Here is a 26468-nt window from a genome sequence, read left to right on the forward strand (position 1 = left end):
AATAATCTATGTATTCTTTGATTTTACCTTTTATTTTAAGGTAGTGTTAATGTTCAAAATTTTATTATTTTTTCGTTGTTGACATATAGAGCGTATTTAGCTCCCTTGGAGCTTATGATATCCCCTCTGAAAAAAGAATGTGATCTTATCCTGTCGCGTAGCAAGGAGATATAGGCTCCACACATTGAACTATCCAATTCCAGTGAACCAAAAGTAAATGGATACACGAACACCTAGCCGTTGTCAGTCTAAGATAGGATGGCTCAGCACACCCACACCCAAAGGGTGTTTTGATGGCACCATTGGTCCCAGAAACCCCACAAAGAGTTTGCGACTATGATTTCTAATGTCTCTTTTAAGACAACCGTCATTACGTTTTTTTTTGCCTTGGGTTACACCCGTGTCATATACTGTTAGACTCGTCGATAAAATAAAAATTACGCGCGACTACATCGGCAGTTCAGTAGCCAAGTTCCAAGGGCGTATCCAGAACTTTTATTTCGGGAAGATATTTGTTTCGGGGAGGGTATAAAACATACAAACATATATAAATCCATCAGAATTTTGTTTAAATACATTTTTGTCATATTTTTACGAGCATATATTTCAGGGGGGGAGGGTCAAACTCGGGTGCCCTCTCCCTGGGAAACGGCCTTGCCAACAGTGGATTTTGTGCTGCAGCTTTTGGTTGGATCAAGCCATGGCTAATTGTAGAAACAGCCAAGACAGATAGTCCGATTGAGTGAGAGGTAGACCTGGCATAAGCCCTTATTAGGATTGTATAAAAACGATGTCAGCTCATTTGTTAATAGATAAGTTATCATCCTTATCTTAATAGATAAGTTATCATTTAGATAAGTATCATCCGTCCACGCGTCATTCCTAGGGCAGAACCAAGGTAGAGTGTTTAATTTGTTTTATTGAATGAGCCAAATTCAAACATAATATTAGTTTCTCCCTTGGAGCTCAAATTTAAAGATATATGAAATTGATAAGACAGTTAATTTAAATCCATTAATCTATATATATAAAAATAAGTTGTCTGTGTGTGGATCTGTGGATGGATCAGGTGACGTCATGGAAAAAACTAAAAAAAGGCAAAAACTACAAAAAAACTAAAAACTAATAAAAAAAAAACAAAAAGGCCAAAAAACTAAAAAAAAACTAAAAAAAGGTAAAAAACTAAAAAAAACTAAAAACTAAAAAAAAAAACTAAAAAAAAGGAAAAAACTGAAAAATAGAAGAGAAAAAGAAAACTAATAAAATTTTAGGCTAAAAAAGGTAAAAAACTAAAAACTAAAAAAAAAACTGAAAAAACTAAAAAAAGGCAAAAACTACAAAAAAACTAAAAACTAATAAAAAAAATAAAAAGGCTAAAAAACTAAAAAAACTAAAAAAAACTAAAAAAAGGTAAAAAACTAAAAAAAACTAAAAACTAAAAAAAAAACTAAAAAAAAGGAAAAAACTGAAAAATAGAAGAGAAAAAGAAAACTAATAAAATTAAGAATAAAAATAAAAAAAAAATAAAAAAGATAAAAACTAAAAAAAAAGTAAAAAGAAAAAACGAAAAAAAAACTAAAAAAGCTAAAAAAAAAAGGTAAAAACCAATAAAAAACTAAAAAGAAAAAAAAGGAAAAAACTAAAAAAAATTTTCATCTAAAAAACTAAAAAAAACTAAAAAAGGTAAGAACTAAAAAAGAAAAAAATAAATGACGACACTCAAAGAGAAAGCGACCGGGACAAAAGGAATCTTCGATTAGCAATCAACAAAGCACCGGGACACGGAGTATAAATGACGACCAGGACATAAGTAAAAAAAAAAAACTAAAAAAACTAAAAAGAAGGTAAAAACTACAAAAAAACTAAAAAGAAAAAAAAACCTAAAAACTAATAAAAAACTAAAAAATCTAAAAATCTAAATAAACTAAAAAAGAAAAAAAATAAAAAAGGAAAAAAATAAAGGAGAAAAACAAAACTAAAAAACGAATGTATATACAGACCGGGACACCGGGATACAAATGACGACCGGGACACAGGGAATATAAATGACCATACATAAGCCATAATGATCAGGACATAAGTAAAAAATATAAATGACGACCGGGACACAGGGACACAACTACAACGGGGACGCCGGGGGGCACAGGGGGATATAAATGACGACCGGGACACCGGGACAGGGAATGGTCGATTAGCAATCACCATCAACAAAGCTCAAGGGCAATCATTAGAATCATGAGGTATAGATCTGAATACGGATTGTTTTCCCATGGACCATTATATGTTGCATGTTCAAGAGTCGGTAAACCTGACAATCTATTTATATGCACAGACAATGGGACAGCAAAGAATGTTGTATATTCGCAAGTTTTACGTAGTTAAAAACATATATATAATATATCTATCTATATTCACAGGTGGGACATAGGGACACAACTACAATGGCGCGTAACTAATATGGCGCGTAACGACTTACGCGCGCGGGGGGGCTTGGGGGGGCGCGAAGCGCCCCCACCAACCAGGTATGACGACACTCAAAGAGAAAGCGACCGGGACAAAAGGAATGTTCGATTAGCAATCAACAAAGCACCGGGACACAGGGAGTATAAATGACGACCAGGACATAAGTAAAAAAAAAAAACTAAAAAAACTAAAAAGAAGGTAAAAACTACAAAAAAACTAAAAAGAAAAAAAAAACTAAAAACTAATAAAAAAACTAAAAAATCTAAAAATCTAAATAAACTAAAAAAGAAAAAAAATAAAAAAGGAAAAAAATAAAGGAGAAAAACAAAACTAAAAAACGAATGTATATACAGACCGGGACACCGGGATACAAATGACGACCGGGACACAGGGAATATAAATGACCATACATAAGCCATAATGACCAGGACATAAGTAAAAAATATAAATGACGACCGGGACACAGGGACACAACTACAACGGGGACGCCGGGGGGCACAGGGGGATATAAATGACGACCGGGACACCGGGACAGGGAATGGTCGATTAGCAATCACCATCAACAAAGCTCAAGGGCAATCATTAGAATCATGAGGTATAGATCTGAATACGGATTGTTTTCCCATGGACCATTATATGTTGCATGTTCAAGAGTCGGTAAACCTGACAATCTATTTATATGCACAGACAATGGGACAGCAAAGAATGTTGTATATTCGCAAGTTTTACGTAGTTAAAAACATATATATAATATATCTATCTATATTCACAGGTGGGACATAGGGACACAACTACAATGGCGCGTAACTAATATGGCGCGTAACGACTTACGCGCGCGGGGGGGCTTGGGGGGGGGGCGCGAAGCGCCCCCACCAACTAGGTGTTGGGGTGGCGCGAAGCGCCACCCCAACAGCTAGTAAACTATAATTGTAGGCAACAGTGCTACAGTTTTAACAGTAGCCTAAACTTAATTGTGGATGATAATGCTATGTTTCAGAAAAAAATTTCATATTTGGATTTGGCATTCAAAAATAGTACAAATTACCTTAGAAACCTTGACAAAAAAAAAAAAAAAAAAAAAAAAAAAAAAAAAAAAAAAAAAAAAAAAAAAAAAAAAAAAAAATCAATCCTGATCAACCGGACATTAAACCCTACTTTTGAACCGAACATGACGAATACAAGTTCATTAGGTTCCTTGGCGTCGTAAGACCTAGCACCATGACCAAGGAATCATAACATCATCACCGAGAAGTCGTGCTATAGAAAAGGACTTGTGGTGTAACAAAATTGATAATATGTTGCGAAGCTGTAGATGACAACTCAACCCTCGTAATGTCAGATCTAGCATTAATGACCTGACATTCGTGCTCGCAACTATCAATAAGCTCCTTTTAAATCGCAACCCGCTTATTAGTCTCAGCAACAAAAGAGAAGGAAAACTTAATCTCCGCCATAGGTAGTCATGACATGCCTGACAAGCTAACATAGGTATCAACCTGTTATTCTTTTTATCAACTGAAAGCATGACTAGCTCAGTTGATTGACATTTTGTGCGACCTTAAAATGAAGCAAGAAAAGTATGAATTTTATTATACCAGAATCTGATCTACCCTTTTAATCAAGTTATTGACTTATGACTAGAACAGCAATTTTGTAATTCATGCAGGTCATTCGAGCATCCCAAGATTACTTATTCATAGGGTTGCCACTACAATGTCGCATAAGCCATGCGACAAGCCCGAATTCTCATTGGTAAATTCTAAACAAGTTACTTTTTGCTATCTTGGAAAGTAGTTAGGTTAGGAAAAATGAAACTCAGTAATGAATTTACGGCCAAAAACATACTTTGGGAAGATATCGCAAAGCAAGGGGCGAACCTCCAGCATTTTTGATTGGGGGGCAAGAGGGGTTCATATCCGGATAGTCAAGGGTCTTAGGCTATATAATAATTTTTCTATTCATATTATCGGGGGATAACTGCCCCCCCCTAAACGACGCCCCAGTGCAAAGCTACTATGTTATTTCTCTTCTGACTTCTATGTTTCATAATTTTTCCTAATTGACAAGTCTATATCTGTTTGAATTTATAAAAAAACAACATTATACCCTAATTTTCAGTTTCTTTGTCTCTAGTTTTAGTTCTGAAAATGCAATTCCTGTTATTTGAGGAAAATTTTAAGCCATATTATTTTTTTTTTTTTTAATTTAGGAAATGTATTTGCAGATCTTTGAAACTTCATAAATTGGGGTTGAGCAAAGTTTTGAAGCTGAAAATACTTTTCTTGTACTTCATTCAAGCAGAAGATATATTTTGCAAGGTTTCACTTTTATAAAGCAAGTATTTTTAAAGGTCATCATAGGTCAGTGCCCTCTAGAGAGAAGAAGTGAAGGTATGTACTTCAAAATAACTTCCCCGGAGATGTTTTAGTTGTAGATCCATCCCTGAAAGTTTCATTTTCCTAACCTAACTGCTTTCCAAGATGACGAAAAGATGCTTGTCTAGAATTTTTCCCTCCTCCGCGAAGAAAATGACGTTAGAGGTTAGGAGGATTACTGCTTGAAGCGGTAGTTGTCGGATAAATTACACCTGCTAACCCCGGAAAAAGTAGGGTAAGTGACGTCATATGAAAACAAAAAATTGAATCTTTTAGAAAAAGAAAAATTACCAAATTAAATGCAGGGACCAAGAAGGGACAGGTAATTGTGAATTGTGGTACACCTTAAACGATTGGTGAATAAGCTATGTTTGGGATGGGGTACACGTGATTAAGGATGCTATCCGTCAAGTTATCTCTAGCGTTTCAATTAAAAACTTGCCAGATAAGGCTGTATCCAGGGGGAGGTAGGGGGTTTGAACCCCTCCCCTCCAGAATTGTTTGTCCGATTCGTAAAAACGAAACAAAAATGAATATAAACAAACTTTTGATGCGTTTTATGTAAAACCGCCCGAAAAAATTCTTTTGTATCCGCACCCCCACCCCCGCCCCCCGGAAACAAGAATCCTGGATATATCCTGTTGTCAGATAAGTATTTGCTGTTATCTTTTACAGATCACATCCGGGGAAGATAGTATTAAGCCAATAAGTTGTATAAGGCATGTTCGAACACACTAATGACGACACAGTAGGCCTACTTTTTTTGCTTTAAAGGAAATATTGTACGGGCTACATTGAGGTTTGGGCTCAAGGATCACTCAGACCTCTCTTGCCGGACATTATCTTATTTACACAATATTTCAAAATATGTGAATATTTTCACATATTTGGGTTTCTAGGTCAAAATGGGGTTTCAATTCCTTAAGCTTATCTTGTTAAGCCTACAGTATCCTGTAAATGATCTTCCATTTTTATTATTTTTTATTTTTATTGTTATGTCCAGTCATTGTTATAGTGTCTTTACTTCAAAATATGACGAGAAAATTCGTCGAGTGACTGAAAAATTAGCTTAAAACTCACCTGTTACATAATGACAATTTGTAACTATGCCTAGAGGAATTCCCATTGATTTGCATTAATACTGGCTTGATGATGACTGATTTCCTTTCTGTTAGTGCTAAACTGCGTTTAGTATCAATTCTTTTTGTTTTATAAAGGTTAAGATGAATCCAAATTCCGCCCAAGTTATTGGTAATAAGGGGCTATTCACTAGGTTTCTTCAAGTATAGCAGAACATAAGCGTCTAACTGGAAGCAAAATGGGAACATGCGTTGCAGAATCCGAGGCACGTTCAGAAACACAAATTCATTTACATCACCGAAAGAGGTGTATAGCCCCTTGATTGGCAGCAAAAGTTATTATCGGATTTGGCATTAGTCGTCCGGGTAGAGAAAGGTTATTACAGCAATTTTACATCTGTCAAAACTTTTAAAGGGCTTCCTTAAGGAAAAGGGCAATTAGATGATAAACTTAAAAAATATATAGTCAGGTGAAATACAACACTTAAGATGGTACTCTGTTGCTCTATGAGGAATAACATGTTGGGTTGTAGTCATACTGAATGAACAACTCTTGTGTTGTCGAATCAATCAATAGTCAACTTAGTTTCGAGGGAACGTGCATTTTCAGAAATCAGGTTAACCAGGTGACGCGCGGCGGATGTGAGCCAAGCATGGTGGAACATTGTGGCAGACATGGCGTTGTGAGATGCACACCAGCTGGCAGAAAGTGGGCAACCCCTTCCCCTCAATTTAGTGGAAAAGAAGTGCTCGATTAAAAACAATAATATACAACAATAAAAAATTGAAATATTTCACAGACATACCCAGGAGGGCCTTGGAGTTTCCTCCAACGACATACCAAAATTTCTGGATACTTCTTATTCAAATTTCGGTACTTGTTAATTATTCAGAACACAATCAAAGAATTTTGATCTGCAAAAACCGGTTTCATATTTCATAGCCACAAGACTTACTTAGTTTGACAGAATGCATTAGGCTTATATGGTTTGGGCTATATATTTGCGCATTAGAAGGGTGGGGGTAAAGTATTTGGACAGTGTGAAGTTAGAAAACAGTTCTTACTTCAAAATATGCAGACTAACTATAGCTAACACATTTAGCATGCAGACCCGCTGTATTCTACCCCAACCCCTAATGTGCAAATATATAGGCCAAATTATGTAAGTCCAATGTATTCTGTCACCCGTCACTTGTCTTTGTGGCTATGAAACCAGTTTTTTGCGATCTTACATTTAGATCAAAATTCTTGAGTGCATTGTGAATAATTGACAAGTACCCAAATTTTTTTTTATTACAACCCTTTCCCAATAAAAGTTCCTTCGAACCTACCATAAATGTACCACAGAAAATCACTCTCAGGCACGGTCGTATTCAGAGGAAGGTTACCGGTTTGACCCCCCACTCCAATTTTGCCCAACTCGTAAAAAGGTAACAAAATACATGTAAACAAATTTTTGACGCGTTTCCATAGTATTTTTGACTCCCACCCCTTCGCAAAAAACTAACCCCTATCCCCTAACGAAAATATTAGATATCGCCTTGCTTTCAGGCTTGCTTTTGACATTAAGACCCGAAATCACAAACCGAAATATTGCTTAATAACGCAGATCTTCATCTATAACAGGCCTTTCAGTCTAAATAACTCAATCTTAGTCGTCATGACAATCTTAAGCTTCAAAATTAGTCAACTTTCTCTCCCTTCTTGATACAGCTCCCCTCTTGTTATCACCCTCTTCTTTACCAAATATTGATCGCCTCTTCCCAAATGTATTCCAAGATTATATAGGCTTACTATACTTAATTCTAAGGTAGTGCCGCCAGCTAGAAAAGTAATACAATGAAAATGCTGGATCGTCTTTCTAAGAAAAATCCTTAGACTATAGGAGGAACAGCCTCCGTTGCGTGAAGTAATCAAGAGCTGGGCTGTTAAGCTTTTTCAGAATAAAGGTATCAAAATCAGGTGTATACTTCCTTCGAAAATGGCTTAAAAGCGAAAATGACTTTTCTAGCGGCTCTGTATCCACTTGGCATATTTACGGAGGCTAATTTACCTCATTGGATGTAAGGGAAAATATTCCTGATTGAATTGTTGGAAAAATATGCCTCGCGCCATTGACAACTATTAGGACAGCTGAATTTGCAAAATTTTGTTTCCCTGGAATCACCAGGGACGTCAACTGGAGGGGGCAGGAGAGATAATTACCCTGTTAGATTTTGCAAGCCCTTTTTTACTTTTAAATTAATACAATTTTAAAAGAATTTGCCCCCTCCACCCTAGATTTTAAAAAAATACATCCTTTGTAAGATGTAGGTTTTAGGTAAATAGAAGAGCTTAAGCCCTAAAGAAACAATAATGCGTTACATATTGATACAGTAGCGCCAATTCACGAAAATTAGATGGGGAGGGGTATGTGTGATTTCAAATTCTAGGGGAACGGCTTTTATTTGCTTCTTTCATTTTCTCAATGAAAATAACAAAAAGGACATTTTTCAATACAAATTTAATAAATAAGGTATTTTCAAAATCTAAGGTGGGGGAATCTAGGGGCATATTTTACCTCCAATTGACACTATTGCTGTGGCATAACGAGCGATGTCAGGAAAGGTACACAATATTAAAGGCCCAGAAAACTGTCACCAAATCAAGTTTCTGCAATTTGTTTCCTGCCCCTAATTTTTTTTTTCAAGAATCAGAAAAAAATTTCAAGACCTTTCTCAAAACGACTTAAAGGTCCATTTGACCGATAGTCTCTTAGAGTCCACGCTTTTCCTGAGGTACTAATGAGCAATCGGGTATCGGTGACATGTCTTTGAGATTGTCTTGTCCCGCTTAACCAGTACCATATGCTACCATATTTCTCCCCCATTGAAATACAGGAAACAAACAGTAAATAGTATCATACCCAAACGGGAAACAGTCTGTGTCACAGATGTTTGCTGCTTTTCAATGTGAGAGACACGCGATTTGTTACCTGATTCTAATCCTTTTTTTATACTGCATCCGGCTTTTTGAATTAGATTAAAGATAGGCTAAAATTCAGAACGGTAATTTTATGCCATTATTTATCTGATTTTTTTTTCTGGGTGTTACCCTTTCTCGGTATCAAATAACAAGACAAGCATTGGGTGTGGACCATTCTAATAAGTTAGCAAATTTTATCTTGTTCACTATATGATGAAGACAAATAAAATTATGGAACAATACTATTAAAGGCTTCTAAAATGGACTCCCAAAACAACGGGTAAAAAAAAGGTGTAGATCAATCTCATTGAGACAGGTTTCTTTACACTTAAAATCAGCCATCTTTTTTAGCCATAATTTATTATAATTTATGCGTAGGCCTAATATATCAAAAATGAATAGTTATACTTTAAAGATGAGAATTTAAGGACGAGATTTCCTTTTATTTTTATTTCATTCTTAACCAGGGATAAAAAACAATTGATGAGCAAAACACATTGGCACAAAACTTTGTTTCGAAACATCAAAGTTCTTGCCTTAAACTAGTGGGTAAATAAGGGGTTTAATTGCCACCCTCTAGATTGTGAAAGATATATTCTTTATTTCCCTTAAAAAATGGAAGAAAATCTCCCCCACCTCCATTTTCGTGAGCCAGCACCCCTCGTCTCGTCCACAAAATCAGTCAAGAATTAATAGAGTAAAAACAGTATTGTTAAAAACCAATGTCTAAAACCAAATGCTTATTGCACCATCAGCCTCCCCCTCCAGAAATAATTTTAAAAAAGCAACTAAACGATGCCACTTCATAAAAGGAAACAATTTGAAAAAAAGGGAAAGTTAGAAGACTCCCCTACAAAAGCTTACGATTTTCAGAGAAGAAGAAATTTCATCAAAAGCTAAATTCTAAACTTATTGAGTCATTTCACCAATAGTACACCGTCTATGCACCAGAAAAATACTTATAATAGCAAAAATTGTACGAAGTTTTTAAAACATAAAAGTGAAGTTTTTCTCCGATTAAGAAAGCTCTAGTGTCTATAACTCGAAAGTTTCTAAAGTCTAGAAACAATTACTAATGGAAAGTTAGAAAAAAGGACAAGTGATATCTGGGACTTTTCCACACCACCAGCGTCATAGTTCCCTTAGGGACGTTTAAAATATTATTGATTCCTAGTCAGTACTGGGGGGATATTGTCTTCCTGTGAGGAAGCTATGTAGACGGAATTACAGGGAAATAAATGTTGAGATTAGGAATGTAAACAAGATAATACGGGCGAATTGGCTAATAAAACAATTGTGATCATATAACAAATGTAAAACACATTATCGTTTAATTTGAAAAAACAATCCTTTTTGAAGAGAACAACAAAAGTGACAGTTATTCATTTTAATTTCAAATGCCAGGAACAGTTACAAAATGCGTATTCCTTCAATGGTGCTATATACCTAACAAGGGTTAGAGGTTTTGAAACCCCCCCCCCTAAAATGTTTGTCCGACTCACAAAAACGTCAGAAAAATGAGTATAAACAAATTTTGATTTGTTAAAAATAAAAATAAAATTGTAAAACCCACTCCGAAAAAAAAATCAATCTTAATAGAAAAACAAATTGTTTTTTAAAACTTAAAACATCTTTTATAAATACTCATTAAACCCATTCCAAATAAACAGAAAATTACCCAAGGCTCCATATCTGATGAAAGTTCTGGGAGGCTGGGGTCAGTGCCCATACGGAGTTGCCATTCATAATAAACATTTGGACACTTAAAGACCTGATAGAGAGTTTGGCATTATAAGAATTACTATGCCCAACTTGTGGTTCTCACATCCTTGTTTTTTCCGGTTCAAAAACCCAAACATTTATCGGTTTATTCATTTTGCTCTCTAAAAACAAACAAATACAAAAATAACGAAAACATGTAATTTTAGAATCTCAACCAACGTCATATGTGTGCACAATTCCTGCACTTAGGTGTAAGGATTGGGTGTTACAGGGCTTTCTAGGGGGACAACTAACCACATTTATGGATAACAATGCATGCGCGGGGTGGCCCTTATTCTAGTTTTCCCTCCATGAGCGAACATTCTTTTATTTCATGTCTAGGTTTTATTTCGTATATTCTGCAAAACGCGCTCAGCATTTGTGTTTGTATAATTTTTTCCTCCGACATAAACGTTAGCCTATACCAAAATGATTAATTTCACATTTTCTATTCCCCCATCCTAGATCAATAAGTTGTACGCGGTCCAGGCACCAATATCGAGTGCTTAACAAATTCGTTTTCCTTATGCTGACCGGCCTTTATTTATTAAGTTACCTCCAACTTTCTAAAATTGAATTCCTTTGGAAGATCAAACTCACTAAAACCTAGATAGTTTCTAATAAAGATATATTTCACATTTTCAACAGCAGAAACTCTACAAGAACATCTCCCTATGGTAATTTAATTCCTAACAGAAAATAGAGACTCGATTAAATGCACGAGTCACGGACTCTAACTCAGGAGAAATCGATTATAGTCGTAGGCAGTCAACAGCTTCAAAAACTAACTACAAAGTGTATTTCCAAGGAGAATATAAACTAACAGAAAAACTCAGAGATATCAGTCTAATTGAATAGAAAAGCTAAACTGAATACTGAACACGGGACGTTAATATTGTGCGTCTACTCAATTTTATTCTGCAAATCCATGCCGAAATTCATATCCCCATGCAATACACAAAAGACGAAAGAAACGTAGGTAACAAATTCCGTATATCATTTTTATATTGAAAAGTAGGAAGTATGAACTACTACTACTAACAACTCACTGCAGCACCAAGCCATCTAATATTTCCTTACAACATCCTCCATTCTATTCGGGGACAACTTTTTCTCATTCAGATCTCATATTACCTCCTAATCCATTCTCCAAGTTAGTTTCCTTACACTTTATTGGAAAAGCACTTGACTGACTGTTGAGTTTGTAATTTCATAAGGCAGACATGCAGCTCAAGTAATGCTTCGATGCACCCTCCCCCTCCAGTATGGAAAGATAGCAAATGAGACTTAGAAAACCATTTTAAACTAATAGAACGTAATCCATGTTCTCAAAATCGAAGTATGGTTATATTCGCCAATGATATATTTTAATGTTGAACTATGCTTCAAAATACCTGTTTTTGTGACTACGCAGATACAAGAGTTAAGTAATTCGTTTTTAAACCTTTTCTAGTGAAAGTGATAAGGGTAACAAAGATGAACCCAACCTATTAGCATTATTATGTGGTCGCCTAACATAAATTTTCGACAGTTTGCTAAAAACAAACTGTCAATCCTTGGCGTAATTAAGGGCTGTAAAACCTATTATATACTTGGATGGTAAATGATCTTCCGAAACCCCAATGAACTTGATCATTATATCTTGCGAGGTCAAGAAATATCGGCAATTGATCACGAAAAGCAATTATTTTTCAGGCTACACTGCACGCTACTTTGGCGCACACGAACATTTGATGGGAATATATCCTTTCTATGCCTCTTGCAGACGACCGGTTTTTATCTCTGCGTTTTCTCGTATTTCGCGTGTCACCTCCGAAATGCCCCTTTTAAGTAGCCCCTTGCGTGAGTGAGCCTCTCACTGGCCTCTCAGCGCGACCCAAGGTGGCGGATAGGAGAACGTGCTGTAGATATGCAGGGTACCTCCGAGATACGGAGCGCGGAGCAAGGAGGGACCCAGTCTCTATGGGTCTTGAAACATAGTTAGAACACCCTCATATGCGGGTTGAAGAGTTGGAAGGCCCCTCTGATGCCCACTGGGCAGTGCCTGTTGGTTTATTGACCAGTTTTTATCTCTGTGTTTTATCATGTTTCGTGTAAGTTAGCTTCTGATTACCACTATTGTCACCCTATCAGTAAGAGTCTCCAACAGGCTTCTTGGCACATCCCAAGGCGGCAGATAGGGGAATGTTCTGCAGATGTGCAGAGTACCTCCGAGATAAGGAGTATAGATCAAGGAGGGGCCCAGTCTCTGGGGGTAGTAAGTTTAGATTAAGGGGTAGAAGACTCCTCAGATGTACACTGGGCGGTGGCAATCGATATATGGAAATAACTCGCCATAATAACCCTTCTCCCTCCCCTTGGTTAAATTACTGGTGTTGTTGGACGCCACGAGGGCGTATTGTTGGTGGTAGATATTGTTGATGCTAGGAACAAAGAGGAACGGGTTGCCACTGTCCTGAAGCCAGCCAAAAAATCCTTTGTTTACCTACTTTGATGAATGGGAACTCGTATAGGACTCCAGTTGACCGGTGAAAGAATAGGTTCCAAAACCAACTTTGAGAACAGATAGGACTCAAAGCTAAGCACAAGCGTTAGATTTTTATTACAGTAAATATGAAAAATACATTTTTATTACAAAGTCTGCTAAAATCTAAAAAAAGAATCGTTTTCTTGCTACCAGATTTTTTTTTTAATTCATTAAAGCTAGGAAAAACGGGGTGATTATAAGTTTCCAGGACTATTCAAAAATTTATTTTAAACCACGACCAACGTAATACAAGATCGTCACTGTTATTCCTAAAGGTCGTATCTTACATTTTCACTTCCAAGATAATTACACTTTCTTTAAACTTTTTCGCTGACCAACAACCTACGTAGCGCAGGTGCCGATCTCCTGATTCTACACTTTCAGTAGGGAGTGCAATGCTTGGTTGGGGACAAATCATCTTACACTTCCCGTGTTCCTCCCCCTGATTTCTCCAAGTACTCAGTTAGAGCTAGGTGGACTCTGGCCGAGCTTACGGAGTCGCACCATTGGCCCCTGTTCCAAACGAAATAACCAGCTATACCATTACTCGAACCCCTGTCCTCAGAATTTCAACTCTAGCCTCCTAACCACTCGGCTAGGACCACGCATGAGGTAATTAACGAGAACAACATAAATAGGGATACATTTTATATCGATTTTGTGCTGCAACTCTTCTGATCAAAGCTCGTTTCATCGGATCCACAAACCAAAGGAGTAAGTTTTGCAAATAAGTGCCTTTTTGATAATACCTCATATTTCTAGCAAAAAAGAAAAAAAGAACTAGGTATTACTACGTGTTATATTTATTCAGTTTATACAGAGTAGGAGGCAGCAGGAATCGTTCAGATGGGGGAGGAGTGTGGAAACGGATGCTAAATCAAACTTCAACCCTTCTGACATACGAGACTCTGTCGACCCTCCGTGTGAGAACAGCTCAGAAAATATGTTTTTGGTTACTGCCTCCGAAGTATCAAAATGTCAGATAATCTTTTTTACCCGTATAACAGTGAAAATACACAAAACGTAGCTAAGAAGGCCTATCTCTAAATTAAAACTGAGAAATTAAACATTCAATGACATGACTTACCTTCTCTAAGTTTATCATCTTCGCTAGCTTGTCCAGCTGGGAAGACCGTCTTGACAAAAATTCCCATATTTCCTTTAGGAGAATCTCGGCCTCCAACGACACTAAAACCCAGGCTTTTCTTCCCTGGACCCTTCTCGAAAGATGCAGTAGTTATGTAGTAACTCGTTCCACGGGCTTGCCTCGATACAGTACAGAAAGATGGTATCTTTTCCTGCAATAGGATAAATCAGTTTTTGCAGACGCAATGATTGCCGTTTAACACAACACCCAATGGGCCACCACTGGCTGTTCCGAAGGGGGCTGAGGAGGACAACGCTCCCCAGGTTTTTTTTTCTCAAACTCATTCCTCGTTTTTTTTTCTGTTTTTCACTCTTATAAATTTGTCAATTCGGTCCATTATTGAAATCAATGTCGCATTGCCCTCCCCCCAAGATTTTGCTTATTGGCACCCTTGTCACATTGCACCCTCTTCCCAATATTTTGCTCTAGAGGCGCCCGTTTGGGCCATAAATTACGCAAGAAGGGACCCCAATGGATCACAAATTATGCAATCGATATTTCTTCCCTAAAAACTAGAAAAACGCTGCGAAAAAAAAAGAAGATTTTTATGCACTTTATTCTTAAGAATATCCATTCAACATTTATCATTTAAAGGTTAGAAGAAATACATACTGTCAGATATTCATTTAATAGAATGTGACATATGCATTACGGATTCGAGTTACATTTATGTGCTTTGGATCCCTCCAAAGCCTTTGACATCATTACGCATTCCCAAGCTATCTTTTCCCTTTTTAGTCACGGTATCAACATATCGGTAATTTTTCTTCTTAGATATTGGTATTCAAATTCCTTTTTGCGGATTAAAATGGATATAAGGGTTTCAGAAAGTAAAATTCCAGTACGACGTGGGGTCCGGCAAGGTGCTGTCCTCTCCCCCTCTATTTTCAAACTTTGTATATCATCTGTCCTTTCCTCTATCCCACCTACTTGCATCCTTAATTCTGTAAATATGTATTATCTTGCCTATGCGGATGATATTCTTTTGATCAGTAGGACTAAAAAAGGGCTTTCTTTGTCTGTTTCAACAGTAGCATCTAAACTTCATGCGATTGGACTTTCTCTTAATCTTTAAAAGTGTGAATATCTTTCATTTAATAGTAATATCACTACTCCTCTAATCTGTGGATCTTTTTCTATCCCGTCGGTTTCTTCATTTCGGTGGCTGGGAATTAATGTTAGTAAAACACTAAAATCCTTACGGACTCTCGCCGTTGCTGATTGCAAGAAGAAAATCCAATTAAGTTACTCTAAAATTGTTGCTAACCGAGGTAGATACAATAGAAAGTCTCTTGCTAAATTATATTCGATTTTTACAGATAATTCGGTTTTGTTTCTTTCTGGTATTTACCCTATTTTTCATAAAAAAGATATCAGTTCAATTCGTTCTTATTATTTCCGGTTTTCCCGTTTTCTATTGTATCTGCCTCCATGGTATAGAAATGGGAACCTCATATCTGTTTACAGTTCCCCGGATATCGGGTCGAAACTCACGGAGCTTGTTGGCAAAATACCCCAGTCTACTTATAAGTATCTGCCCACCCGCAGTGGCCTTACTCGTTTGCTTTAGTTTCTTGTTCTTTCTGTTTTGTGTAGTGTTTGTTTTGTTTCTTTTATTGGTACTCCGCTTTGATTTTTTGTAGCGGGTCAAAAATAAATTTTTTTTTACTGCAAGCAGGACAGACGAAGAGGAAAAAATCCGTTTCATATTACCTACACACACAAAAAAACAACAACAAAAGGCATAACCTACCCTACCAGCACTCACAATGAAAGCATAACCTAACCAAATGAGCAATTAAAAAAAGACCAGGGGCACTATTTACGAAAATGTAGATGAAAAGGGCAAGGACTTTGCTTAAACTTCCTTTAATGAAGATAAATTAAAAAAAGGGCTTATTCAAAATTTTGAGTATCAATTGTTTCGTTTTTGATTTTTCAATGAAGATACCAAAACAGCTTTGTTTCGAAATCTAGAAGGGAATTGCCCCCCTCTCCCCGTTTTTAAATTTGTGCCCCTGGATATAACTGGCTATACATGACGGACAACAGCAACCGAAATTTCGTTGAACAAAAGAGAAAATTCTAACGAGGATAATTTCATTTCACTAGCTATAAGCTGTCCTAACATGAATTTTCTCTTTTCTCTAAACAATCTCTCGTTTGTTTTTATTTTCTCCATTGATGAAGCATTTCTATTGTTTTCCTTTTCAGCGTTAGTCAGTTGATAGAAGTTTAATGTTTGTTCTGGTCAAACCGAAGAGCAATTTTTGGGAAATTAATTTCGTTAAATAAATTACTGTGATGTCGGAAGACAGTCGCAATAAAAAACAAACTTTTACTCAGTAAAAGTAACAATAGTCGTAAAAGTTTTTCCCAGCAATGCCGACAGCCCATACTTCAGTCTGCTCGAGCTTTCATGAGGGGTGACGATACAGTATGAATGAAAAGGGATTCGGGAAAATTATTTTCTTAGTAACCTTTAGAAGACAAATTGTTATGTCCAGGTCGTATCCAAGATTTTTGGAGGGGGGATTACAAGATTTTTCGGGGCAGTAACTTGGCACAAGCAAAGGGATTATTGACTATGTTACAATAAAAACTTGAAGCATAAAGGTAGAAAAAAAGGAAACTGTTTCCACTTCTACCGATTTTTTTGGGAGATCTACCAAATTCTTAATGCATCTTCCGACAAAAAGAGAAGATGCCAAAAGTCACCGCGGATTTGCAGATTGTTTGAAAAGATAAGTGGCAACAGCGACAGAGTAACGAATAAGATCTAAACAGGGACTTTTTAACAGGAAGTGGAAACAAAGACATAAAGAGGCAACTATTTACTTAATTTCGAGTCCACCACAGGCACGACGCCGACCTGAAGGAAAGTTAGGAGACACGATACTGCCCTTGACGGAGCAGCGTTTTCTTCCTACAAGTTTCATGCTTAAAGGGAAATATTCCCAGTGGTCTTTTTTTCAAAAATTCAATATGCTTTAAATTCCAACTAGGCCCTTAAAAACTGAAAACGCCCTCGATGGAAAAATAGCAGTCTCTTAGGACACGCTTCACGTTCGCAAGGGCTTTTGAAGCATTAAAACTGAATCCACACACCTTAAAACTTCAACAGAGTTTATAAAAAGCTAAATAACCTCTACGACACACATAACCTCTACATAACCCTCTACGGTGTCCCAACCTCATACATAACCTCTACGGTGTCCCATATCGACTGCTGCAATAAACACGGGCGATAATATCAGCTGACAAACTACGCATGACAATATCACAAGACAACACAAAAATACTTTTATGAGGCTCGAGAAAAAGCCATAACGCTCAAGTTTTCTTTTGCAGCAGACATTAATGAATAACATTATTTCTCAATTTAATTAATAATGTTAATTCTAATATTAATTTATATTCTAATATTAATATTAATTTCTCAATTTACTTCATTTTCACTAGTTTATCCCTGCGTTTTGACGGCTTCATAAACTGTTTATGTTTAATCGGTTGCCTCAATTACGCACATAAACAAATTACTAACACAAAATAGGGACGCCATAACTCTTATTTTTGTATCAAATAGCACATTGGAAGCCCAAGGTATGACATAATTTTAGCTAAACACTTTTTATTTCCTTCGTTTTGTGAGTGTACGCTACTGAGAACACACACACTGCGTGATGTATATTATGGTATAACACCTACAAAATCCGTCAGAAACAAATGTGGCAAGTAATCCGTCATACAAGGAATGATAGCAACACAGGATTACAATATCCATGTCAACTTATTGGAGTTCCACCGAAACAAATAAGAGACTGCGATCATATCACATCGATCATATAAATGACATATAAGAACATCAATACCTTGCAAATATCATGATTACTATTCAATCAATCAATCGCTATAGTATTTTGGGAATAACAACTCTGCTACTATGATAGAAGTTTACTTCTGGATTGGTACGAAAAATGTTTCAGTTTCAGTACTTGTATCTCACCGACCGTCACCGACCACCGACCGTCACCGACGGCCACTGACGCCACCGACCGTCATCTCATATACTATGATTCAAATGAAGTAAGACTGTTTAAGTATCATCTTTAAATACATTTTCGATCCAAGCTAGTTCTATAGGAAAATATAGAGCAACATACAACTTAAACAGAAATTACCCTAATTATTAGTTTCCGTAATTTAGTGTAGAATTTACCGAGATTTAGTTTGAAATTTACTAGAAAAATGTAATTAGCATAACTTAATGGAGAAAAAATAACACCAAAATCGGGCGTGAACATGATGCAAAACATAATTCGTCAAGAAATTCTGAAACAACTGGTGGTTTTGTCGCTTCCAGTTTTGTCAAACAATTCGTGGTAACGAGCTGTAAGTAAGGTGTGACTCGCCCCAATAGTGATCAAAACAGTTGAAAAAAATTGTTTCTCTTTAATTTAATTATAAACTAAAGAAAGTACACTGGAATGAAATCATTCGTCCTCAAAGACAGAATATATGTTTAAAATATCTGATTTTTAAGGCACAGTTTAATTAGCGCAAAAAAAGACTTAGGAGATAGTAGCCCCCTTCTTGTAATTTTGTTTCAAGTTGTAACTTCATTTTTTATTTTCATGGGCATTTCACCAACGCCTACTAAATAGTCAAACAATTCGTTTGTCCGCGTTTTTGACGAACAGATTTTGCGGCTATTTTTGAAGTTTCAGTTGATTGAAGATTACTTGGAAAATAGCTGATTGTCAAAAAGGTGAGGTTTTGGAATTAATACTCTATGCTTTTTACTTGATTTTTATTACATATTAATCTTGAAGAACTGCACGAGCTTCTACTGACTTTCTGGGGGGGGGAATCAATGCCTTCCAATCACTCATTACAACTTTGACAAACTCAGGAAGTATCTTAAAAAATACTAATTGTTTAAAGATGTTGATTAGACTGCTGCTACAGTTACTGGCAAATACTGCAAATGGCTTCGGCTAATGGCAATGGCAAATGGCTGCCGCTAAGGCAACTAACCTTGAGGCTAGGGTAGATTTATTAGCAATTGGTAGATTCTATTTATGAATGTGCACTTATTATGGACTTATTATGAAATAAATGAAATTTATTTCTCTAATTTAGTTATTACGCATAATTTTGATAGAATAAATTAAATATGTACAAAATAATCGGTTCTTGTCTGTTAAACGAAACACACTCAAGAATTACGCTCTGTAAGATCTGTTGAATCTGTGAAGTGCCGGTTTATTGTCTGTATTGACAATTAGCTTTAGCTCAGTGAAAAACTAAGATGTAGGTATATTTTAGTTAAATACTTAGTTGTTAATTTTTTTAGGTTAGGTGTTTAATATGAGTTCTGAGAGGCCTGCTTCCCATAATTCTTTGTCGTAGTTCCCATAATTTTTTAAATAAAGTATTATATTTTCATTATATTGTGGTATATTTTCATCATGTTTTGATATATTTCAGTAGGATTAACCATTTCACAAACCAATTTTGTCTTACAGAGAATATTTCTTGAGTGTGTTTCGTTTAACAGACAAGTACCAAATAATGATTTGGCTTATCAATCTTGGCGTAACCATTAACTATTTGCTTGTGGGCCACACGCATAGTACATTTTGTATATATTAATGAACATGAGCAATCAAAGCTGAACGACTTTTCATGATTTTGCTCCTCCACCTCAGGAAAAAAACATAAAGAATAAGGGCGTATCCAGAATTTGTGTTCGGGGGGGGGGGGTTGCTGTGGGTATTTTACAAAAAAAAACTCAAAAATTTGTTTATATACATTTTTTTACATTCATATGAGTCGGACAAAATTTTGGGAGGGGGAGGTTCAGACCCAGTACCTCCCCTTTTTGGATATGGCCATCCCTCGCAACCCCTAAGATTAAAGCCTTTTTGTATCTATCTTAATTGTTCCAACATGCCAATATCTCAACAAATATGGGATCTACTAACCATATCCCCCCTATAGTTGCTGATGATACTATTTTATAACCCCTACACTTGATGAACATTAAAAAGGTTTGCAATAATACAGGTATCCGGCTATAAAGATATAAAAAAGTACCTGCATCTTACAGACTCAGACTTCTAAAAATGCATCATAAATGCCATATGATGATACGAATTTTAGTTTCGGACGTAGCAACATTTACTACCCATATTTAAAGATTAAAAAGTTGTATTGTTCAGACATCAGTTCGGAGTCTATAAAGACCCTTGTAAGATACAATTATACCCCGAATCCTGCTACGCTCCATTGGAACTTAACAATGGGGCTAAAAATAAATGATCATAACCCATGCTGATTTCTGTCTTTCTCCAGTTGAAAGGAAGGCATAGATATAAAATGGATGTCAATCGAATTGATGAAATGAATTATTCAGGTATTTAACAATAAAGAAGTTGACATTTTTGAAAGAGTTAATCGCAGAACAAAAATGAAAAGAAGAATGTAGCCTACCAGCTGTTGTGATGAGAAGACTTTACCTCGATTAGGAGATATTCTTACTTAAAATTGCTCTATCATACCATAGGCACCATCACTAATAGACCAGAGGGGTAGGATGTCCCCCAGGAAAACTAGAAGACAATACAAAGTGGATAAAAAGGATAAAGTATAAGATGCTCCCATCTATTTCTTATTAAAACCAAACTCGTAATATCACTTAATTTCCCCTGCCGGAAAATGTCCAGGCGGCAACTTTAAGTGAAACCTCTATGTAGGCTTGGCTGTCAGCAGAGAGACCCCGGAAACAATGCCCCCCCATAGAAAAACAATGGATATAACAACTCCAGTCATTCCATTTATTCCAACTAAGCTTATACACACATTTAAATTGTTGGAATTTCTTAACATCACACTCATTCATTGGGAAATTCCCATTCCCCCATCCTGTCATTGGTTAAACTATACTGTAAGCTTGTCATTGGTAACACAAAAGTACTGATAGCCTATTAGTCGAACATAAATGATTCTATCCACAAAACAAAAGATGTCCCATCTCAAAATTCTACATGATAAGGCCCATAGGGTTTTTGGCTTTTCCTAGTTATATATTTTCCCCAGGAATTTTAATGGGAAAACAAACAGCAATGGTAGAAATCTCAAAGCAGGATGTGAACTAATGAGACTGACTTTTTTTGCCTCAAACATGGCTGGATCAAGATTTTTCAACTGTTCACTCCCAAACGGGAGGGGGGGGGGGGCAGTTCAATTGTGAGAGGTGTGGCAAGGTCGGCATTTTTCTCCTTTAAGAATTTTTGACCCCTGCTAGATCTGAAGATTACCTTTTTGTTGTAGTTTCACTTAAAAATGGCGTTTTGGTATTCTGTTTAGAGAAAAATATCGCCCCTCCTCTAGAATTTGAGACAATTTTTTCACGGAGGATTTTTTTTCACGGATGCGCGTTTATTTGTTTTTTTTCTGCTTTTTCCCAGGTCCTAGAATGACGCGAGAGGGCTCATTCTAGCGGAAATAAAAAAAATCTAGTGTCCTTTTTAATGACTAAGAAATTTGGAGGGCACCTACACCCCCTCCCACGCTCATTTCTTCCCAAATTCAGCATAGTCGAAAACCTAATAACTATATCTTTGGGGACGACTTACTCTCCCACAGTCCCCGTGGGAGGGGCTGCAAGTTACAAAATTTGACCAGTGTTTACATATAGTAATGGTTATTTGGAAGTATACAGAAGTTTTAAGGGGAGCTTTTTGGTTGGTGGAGGGGTTGAGGGGAGGGGGTTACGTTTGAAGATCTTTCCATGGAGGTATTTGTTATTGGGGAAGAGAATTTCCATGAAGGGGCCCAGGATTTTCTAGCATTATTAAAAACAGCAATTAAAAAATACATATGAAAACATTTTTTCAACTAAAAGTAAGGAGCAGCATTAAAACTTAAAACGAACAGAAATTATTACACACATGAGAGGTTCACCTCCTCCTAATGCCTCGCTCTTTACACTAAAGTATTTTCAGTAACTTCAAGTATTTATTCCACGGCCTTTATGATTCAGGGGTCATTCTTAAGGAATCGGGACAAAATTTAAGCCTAGTTTAAAGAGTGAGGTTCGTTACGTAAGTTGATTCGTAAGTTACGTATATTTTTTTACTAATAAAAATGTTCGTACAAAATTAAAAGTTCTAGTTGCCTTTTTAAGTAACCAAAAAATTGGAGGGCAACTAGGCCTCCTCCCCCGCTCCTTGTTTTCTCAAAATCGTCCAATTAAAACTATGAGAAAGCCATTTAGCCAAAAAAAAAATTAATATGAAAATCTCATTTTAATTACTCATGTTCGGAGACCCAAAATCCAAAGTTTTTCACTGTTTTAAAAAGTAGAGTTGAGAGAAAGAGTCAAACTTCAAAGTAAAGAGTGGGTTGTTGAGGAGGGAACAGCCCCTTTCATATACGGAGTAATTTCTGATCGTTTTAAGTTTTAATGCCGCTCCTTACTTTTAGTTAAAAAACTTGTTTTTTTATTTAATATTTCATTAGGACTAATTTAATTTCACTTCTCAAGTGTGTTCAATATAATACACAAGTACCAATTTGTTTACTCTGAAGTAACTCGATTTTTGCAGTAAATAAAAGTTTGGCAAGGGATACAGTTACTGTATTTGGAAAAATCACAGGTACCGCTACTGATGACTCAGTTTCAGCTTCACTGGGTTTTGGTCAAAACAACATAGATGATAAAATGGCTCAAAGTGGTGACTCAAACTCTGTACTAAACTTGATTAATGTGAAGTTACTCGCTTTTCATGGTCAGTTAAATTAAAAAAAAAGTATTCTTAAATGAAAGTAAAGTGGCAATAAATCTTAAACGAACAGAACTTAAACGAATATCAGGGGTGCTAACCGCTCCTCAAACCCCCAGTTGCCATATTTTGTAACGATTTATAAATACGTACATATATACACATTCATATGTAATACATATAATCATATATATTGAATCTGTCGTAATGAAAAAGAAACTTTTTATTATTGGATTTCCCATTTCTATATCTGATGCTATGTTTGAAGCCGATTAAGAACATTCCAGGACACCTATGATGAAGGTCGTACCCAGGCCGGGGGTAAGGGGTTTGAAACCCTCTCATGAAGTGTTTGTGTGACTGGTAAAAATATAACAAAATGAATATAAATGAATTTTTGACGCGTTTTTGAAAGTTTTCATACCCCCTCGAAAAAATCTTGGATACGTTTTTACCTACGATTCACTATATAACCCAATATTAATAAATTTTTTGTAATATATAAGCAAATAGTATTATTTTACTATATCCAAAAAATTTAAGGGGTCACCCGCTTCCACAAACAAGGTACATTAACTGGCGCACGTCACACATGGCAAAAGAGTGTCACATGTGGCGTGAATTGTACCCTGTGGGGCTTTAAATGTGCCATGTTCCGCATAAAGTTTGCCATGTGTGGCGTGGTGTAAATGCACTACGTGCGATAGAAGTGACACTTCTAAACGTATACCAGGTAGTTGAAACTTGAAAGTGTGTAACCCCTTGGTAAGATCGATGACACTGTTTTATACGCATCAAATGAAGATATCATTTCTCAACAATAGAGTGGAAATGAATAAACAATTTTTTTCATGCGGAAAAAAGAGAATTCAATATTAGCCATTGGATTTTCACTATTTTGTTTCAATGCTTTCTGTATCCAGTCGTTTAAGAAATATGAAGAAATCTATCTTTTATTCTTAACTCCTTAAGTACCAAACATAACGGAGCAACAGATGGTGAGAAAATGGTTTAACAATCCAATTTAAAAAAAAACTTAAGAGCATTGTTGGATAATATGTTTCGTTCAATAACAAAAGAAAACTATTGTTTTCTAAACTTGCCAACCAGTCAAAGTCGTTATAATAAGCTATCAAACCCAAACCACATTTTTTTTTGTACATAACAGTAACGATCGACGGTGCAACTTAAATCAACCAAAAACTACCCTAAATATGGCAAAGGCTACTGTCACCCTTAGCCCCTGCTTTTCACGCTAAACTTTAACTTGTGCATAATAAATAGATCGAGAATGGATGAGCTCATTTAGGTGTACTTGCTTTAGACAATATAACAGTGGTTCAAATTTTTAAAACTAAAGTTATCCGTCAAAAACAACCTTTTCCTTAACAAGAGGGGATTTGTTACCCCCTTTCTACCCATTTTACGCACTTAGTTCAAACTTGTCGCTCAAAACCAATAGAGTTTAGGGAGTAAATTCTCCCTACTTTATTCATTTTAAGAACCTCTCAGCCTTTAGATCTTAGCACACTTTGTGCCTTCAAAAACATTTAGGGTATCCAGAAGGAGTTGCCACAGATTTGCCACAGTGGCGATGTCCTCTCATTGAGGCTGGAGCTTCATATTTTTAGATTTGGGCGATATAATGCAGTAAGTGTCTTTTTTTAAATCTTACTTAAACTGCTCGGTTTTATCATTCATTCCTTAGTCCCTTCTCAAAACTTGCATTCAAAGAGCTAAAATGAATTTAAAGTAATGCCTTAAAATACCAGTTTTTTCTAAGGAGTTTTTAAAGTTTTCCGTTGGTTTGTCCAGGGACTCACGGTCAGCCACACATAACTATTGACTGAATTGAGTTCAGTCCACAACTGAACTCAAGCGTTTTTATTCGGGGGGAGGGCAAGAGGGGTTCATATCCAGATAGTTAAGTGGCATGGGCCATATTATAACTTTTCTTTCAATTATTGGGGGACAACTGCCCCCCCCCAAATGACGCCCTTGCTTGCATGCCTATTAATTGACTCCAACAAGGGGTAAAACTACGCATAGAAAACGTACACGATTAAGATTTCTCACTGGCAGAAGGTAAAAAATTGCGAGGGGTGCCCAGTTTAAGAAATTACAGATACCAGGTGGCACCTACCAAACTTGGCAGAGACTGTGCCCAGCGTAGTGAAACTATGCAGCGCCCCCATTGGAAATTTGTGGTGGAAAGTGGGTGCCCCCTCGGAAAATTAGCTATGTTGAGAGTATTGTTCGTCTCTTCTATGGTCTATATGTGCAAGGTGTAATCTGATCACAAAGGGAAAATGCAAAGAGATCGTTAAAAATAGTTTGATTTAGTGCATTTTAGTATTCTAAGGTCTATTGTAATTCCTGACGATACGTCCTGTTGAAATGGGAGATTATAGGCGATACTATCTTGATAGAGTTATGCATTATTGGCTTGAATTATCCATTGGTTCTACATTACTTAAAATATTGATTCAAAACAAATCTATATAAAAATCTATATGCAATCCATATAAAAAATCTACTTAAATAATCTATATAAAAACCTATATTCTATATAAAATAATCTATATCAATGTATATCAAATATAAATAATATAAATATAAAATATAAAAAAATGTATATAATCTATATCAATCTATATCAAATATGAATAATATATATAAAAAATCTATACAAAATTTCTTGGATCTCATTGTCTTTCCATTTTAAATTAAATGAAATGAAAATATTGAAAAATGGGTAGAACATTTAATAAGAAAGTGAATATTGTACGAAAAATAACTAAAAAACTCCATAGTAAAAATCATAGTTAAAGTTGGAACATTTCGGCTTCACATCCAGAAGCCTTTACCACCAGGTCGAAAAGCAAAAAAAAACAAAAACAAAAATTGACTTAAGAAAATTAACAAATACATACAAAGATGAAAAAAAGAAGAATGCTACAGGAGAAGAAAAGAAAAACGGAAGCAAAACATTGTGTTTAAACAAGCTCAATGTGTTCATTCATGCAACAAAACACAAGGCAGTGTTTGCTATATACTATTGTGTACACCTGACCTGTCTTTTGATACAATAGTCTAGTAAAATGAAACAGTCTTTGATGGGAGGGAGGCTAATGCCGTGACCTGTGCCCTCCATTAGTAGTATAATGGCTTAAACGCAAATCGAGCAACCTATGTCTGCTAGATTTGATATTCTAGGACAGGTTCCAGTATTGGACTTTCTTAAAGTCCTTCAATTAACATCATTAACATAATTAACAATTATTTTATTTTCAAATGTCAAAGAAGATAATTGTTCTTCTGGAAAGAAAAAAAAAATTCCAAGATTTTCTTCTGGGGGGGAA

At 36.0% G+C, this 26468-nt stretch overlaps 1 protein-coding gene across 2 annotated transcripts in view; it reads right to left on the reverse strand.

Annotated features, from left to right (window-relative positions):
• LOC136037684 (uncharacterized) overlaps nt 1-26468 on the reverse strand; it is a 79747-nt gene that overhangs the window by 12045 nt on the left and 41234 nt on the right. For both annotated transcript variants that reach the window (XM_065720435.1, XM_065720436.1), the window contains exon 3: nt 14258-14468. In XM_065720435.1, the coding sequence (XP_065576507.1) occupies nt 14258-14468 (211 nt within the window). The remainder of the gene's footprint in view (nt 1-14257; nt 14469-26468) is intronic.

This window comes from Artemia franciscana, chromosome 17 (genome assembly GCF_032884065.1).
Source record: "Artemia franciscana chromosome 17, ASM3288406v1, whole genome shotgun sequence".
In the NCBI taxonomy this organism is placed as follows: Eukaryota; Metazoa; Arthropoda; class Branchiopoda; order Anostraca; family Artemiidae; genus Artemia; species Artemia franciscana.